At 66.8% G+C, this 4,170-nt stretch overlaps 1 protein-coding gene across 1 annotated transcript; it reads left to right on the top strand.

The window, feature by feature from the left end:
• The first annotated feature begins 232 nt into the window (after positions 1-232).
• Positions 233-3,509, top strand: AJM1 (apical junction component 1 homolog). The gene has a single exon (XM_075055454.1). It carries the CDS (start codon positions 233-235, stop codon positions 3,473-3,475), a length of 3,243 nt encoding a protein of 1,080 aa, XP_074911555.1. The 3' UTR covers positions 3,476-3,509.
• Positions 3,510-4,170: the final 661 nt, after the last annotated feature.

Below are 4,170 nucleotides of genomic sequence, written 5' to 3'. Positions count from 1 at the left end.
GATCCGACTATTAACAGCAACAGCAGAGGCTGGAATGCCCCTGAACCCTCATTTCTGAAGAGGTGGCCAAACCCCTGCTTCAAGCCAGGAGCTGTGGGGATTTATCCAGTGCCATGGCGGCTCCCCGAAGTCTTTGCCGGGATTTAGGCGCCTATCTGTTCTCTTGCAGGGCCGGCTGCCTTCCTCTGAGGCCATCTGAAGGGGAGCTGGCGGGAGAAGAGTCGCTTTTAAGATGACACGAACAGACCCACCTGACATCCTGGTGTCTACGGTGTACCAAGACATAAAGGTGGCCACTGCAGCCCCCAGGGATTCGATTGTCTGCCAGCCCTTGGCACAATGTGACGCCTCCATGTCCTCGTCCCTGACCCACGAGCCGCAGCCCTTCAACAAGCGCCATTGCAGGAGCTTCGACTTCCTCGAGTCGCTGGACGAGCAGCTGGGCACCCCCCCGGCCATGGAGCACCCCTGCCCGCGCCCTGGCACCCCCGAGCCCACACCAGGGCTGCCGGGCAGGCGGGCGCCACCAAAGCCGGACCCTTACGCTGGCAGAGCCCCACTGCCAAGGAGCGAGCCAAAGCGACGAGCCCGCTCGAAGAGTGCACCGCGGGTGAAGTCCACCTTCACCCCGGTGCCGATCAGTGTCTCGGCGTCGCCGCCGCCGGCCCGGCGTGGGCGGGAGGCGCTGCGGGTGGCCCGGGAGCCCTCCCGCCCCGAGCCCTCGCCGCGCCGCGAGAGCCAGGTTCCCCTGCGGGCGCTGGCTAACGAGGTGCACCCCATCAAGCTGCAGCCGCAGCGCAGCAGCATCAGCCGCATCTCCCCACTCTGCCTGGGCAGCAACTGCTTCGAGGAGGGGCCGGGCGCCAAGGTGGGCGCCAGCCCCCATGTCAAGTGCCGGGTGGACATCAAGCCGGACGAGGCGGTGCTGGTGCATGCCGCACGCAGCCTGCGGGCAGCCCAGAGCCGTCAGGAACCGCCACGCTGGCCCCGTGCACCCGGGGCTGCGCGCAGCCTGGCGGTGCCAGGGAGCAGGCAGGCATCCGCATCCCGCACGCCCACCCCCAGCGACTCCTACAGCGGGGACCCCCCGTTCCTGCCCTACCCCAGCGAGTACTACGAGGCTGACCCCCGGGCGCTGGCATACCAGACGGTGCCGGTGCCGGCCTCGCGGGACTTCAGGGAGTACCCCGAGAGGGGCTGCATGACCTTCTCAGCCCCCGGCGTCCCCGCCAAGTTCTTCTACGCAGAGGAGCCGGTGCGGTGCCCCAGCCCTGCCATGCCACTCCGCAGCTCCGGCTATGCCAGCTACCCCTACCCCGGCCGCCATCCCATCCCCCAGCACTTTTATGCCGAGGACCCAGCCAAAACTGCCATCCACACAGTGCCACCCCGGACGTTGTACGTGGAGGAGGCGCGGGGCTACCCAGTGCAGGAGGCACCTGCCCGTGCCTTCTACGGGGACGAGCCCCGCTTTTATGCCCCCCGCGGCACCCCTGTCAAAACCCTCTATGCCGAGGATGCCCGCACGTACCCGGCCCTTGGCTCCTCTTCCCGGGTCTTCTACACCGAGGACTACGGGAAGTACCGGGAGCGGGAGATGCTGTCGCGGACGTGCCCTCCGCCCCGCAGCACCCAGCCCTTGCACTTCGGTGACTGGTACTGCCCTGAGCGGAGCGCGCTGCCCTACCAGACCTTGCAAGTGTCGCGCTTCACCCCGCAACCGCCTGGGCGTGAGGCCATGGTCTCCTCCTGGCATGCCAGCTATGGCGTAACCCCACCGCGGCTGGGCCGGGAAAGCCAGCACTACTCCAAATCCTGGGATAACATCCTGGCGCCGGCAGCACGCAGGGAGGAGGTCCTGCAGCGCGGGCGCAGCTATGAGAACCTGCTCGGCCAGGAGCAGCACCGTGCCTTATCCCCTGAGGAGCGCCGGCAGCCAGTGGTGATCAACCTGTCGAGCTCACCCAAGCGCTACGCTGCCCTGTCCCTCTCGGAGAGCTCCATCCTTGAGAGGGTGCACGCTGATGGTGGCCGAGGCCCCCCGGGCCGCTCCTGGTACGTCACACCGGAGATCACCATCACCGACAATGACATCCGTGCCGACGGGCTGGGCAGGAGCGAGAGGCGCTCAGCCAGCTGGGATGTGCTGGACGGGGGGCGGGAGCGTGGTCCCTACGCCGTGCCCTGCACCCCACAGCCCGTCCCGAGGGAGAGCGGCTCGGGGCGCCAGCGCAGCCTGGAGCAGCTGGACGAGCTCATCACTGACCTCGTCATCGACTACAAGCCGGCACCAGACCATCGTGCCGGGGACAGGGACAGCCTTGCTGAGCAACTCAAGCAGCTTCTGAGCAGCAGCGCCCCGGGGCCCCCCCGGCGGGGTGAGGGCAGGAGGGTCCCCCCTGGCATGCCTGAGGGACCCCGACCCACAAAGGAGCAGCCGGGTCCCAGCTCCCGTGCCAGCGCCCCGCGCCCCCAGCCTGCCCCACTGTCCGTCGGTCCCTTCGAGAAGTCACCAGAGAACTGCTCGCCTGACCTGAGTGCAGAGGAGGACGACATGATGATGTGCTCCAACGCCAAGTGCCGGCGGACGGAGACCATGTTCAACGCCTGCCTCTACTTCAAGTCGTGCCACAGTTGCTACACCTACTACTGCTCCCGGCACTGCCGCCGCGAGGACTGGGACACACACAAGGAGAGCTGCGTCTACGGGCGCGTGGGCAGCGTCTGCCGCCACGTCCTGCAGTTCTGCCGGGAGAATGCCGAGGTGCACAAGGCCTTCTCGCGCATCGCCAAGGTGGGCTACCTCTCCCGTGGCCGTGGCGTCCTCTTCCTGGGCTTCCCGAACGCCGGCTCGGCCGAGAACTTCCTCCAGTTTGGGCTGGAGAGCCTGCTGATGTCCCCCACCTACCTGTCCCTGCGGGAGCTGGAGAGCTACTCAGACAACCTGGGGGAGTACGCCCGGGAGCTGCGGGAGACAGGCAACCAGTATGACCCTGACGAATGTTTCCTCCTGAATGTAACCGTGGCTGTCACCCAAAAAGTGCCAGAGAGGCCGTCGCCAAAGATGCAGGTGCCGACGGTCAGGAAATACGCCAAGGTGGCCTTAGCCTCCTCCAGCCCCGAGAAGAAAATCCTGAAGAAGGAGCGGGACATGGAGACGTTGATCCTGACACCCCCACCCGGCACGGCAGACATTGACAAGGAGGGGGAGGAGGGCCGCAAGGCACGGGAGGTCTGCTTCATCAACATCCAGCGGGAGCTGCGCATCCGTGGCGTCTTCCTGCGGCATGAGTTCCCCGCCGTCTATGAGCAGCTCTGCGACTTTGTGGAGAGCAACAAGCGCTTCACCCCCACCACCATCTACCCCATCGACAAGAGGACAGGCAAACAGTTCATGTGCATGATCATGGCAGCCTCCGAGCCCCGCACCCTCGACTGGGTGGCCAGCCCCAACCTCCTGGATGACATCATGTGAACGTGGACTGGGGAGCCCTCCCCCAGCACCCCTGGGTCACCCCCCTTTGTAGATAGGTGTTGCCCTGTCCGCACGGTGGGACGGGGACCCCCTCTTGGGCGTGGTACCGAGGGGAGGAGGCTATGATGGGCTGCAGGCGGCCGGCGTTGGCTGGGGGAGGGCCGTAGCCGGAGCAGTGGGGGGGCCGGGCTGGGGGAGGCCGTGAAGCAATGGAAGCACGGGACGAGGTTTGCTGTGGGGCACAGGTCCCAGCCAGCCTCCTGGCAAGACCCCACAGAGCCCTCTCAGGGTGAGCAGTGCTTGGCTAGAGCGGGGGCACGCCAGGCACCCCCTCCCAGCCTCTGCCCACCGGACGGCCTGGCTGCCTGCACACGCAGAGCCCCCCGTGCCTGCCCACGTGCCCTGCCTGCACCCGGGGCCCTGCCCAGCCCTCCGGGCTGTGCCCGCCAGCACCTGGGGTCCCGTGGACCACCGCAGCGCCGCTGAGGCTCCGCCGAGTCCGTGGGTGCTGCTGGCAGCTCTATAGTCTGCAGCAGCGGCCCCATACGGTTCGCGGGTGGGAGCTGGGTTGCACAAGGTCTCTGTTCCTATAGCGTCTGTGTGTCCTGAGCATGTTACCGTATGATCTTTAGATGCAGTGGGGAGCCTATGAGGGTGGCTGTAAGGCACCCTTGGGTGCCCCCCGGGACCCTCTC

Source organism: Buteo buteo, chromosome 23, assembly GCF_964188355.1.
Source record: "Buteo buteo chromosome 23, bButBut1.hap1.1, whole genome shotgun sequence".
NCBI classification, from domain to species: domain Eukaryota; kingdom Metazoa; phylum Chordata; class Aves; order Accipitriformes; family Accipitridae; genus Buteo; species Buteo buteo.
The sequence above is the reverse complement of the archived record's forward strand: the minus strand, read 5'-3'. Positions and strand labels throughout refer to the sequence as shown.

Coding starts and splice junctions, on each gene's coding strand:
- AJM1 (XM_075055454.1), top strand. CDS start 233: ATGACACGAACAGACCCACCTGACATCCTGGTGTCTACGGTGTACCAA.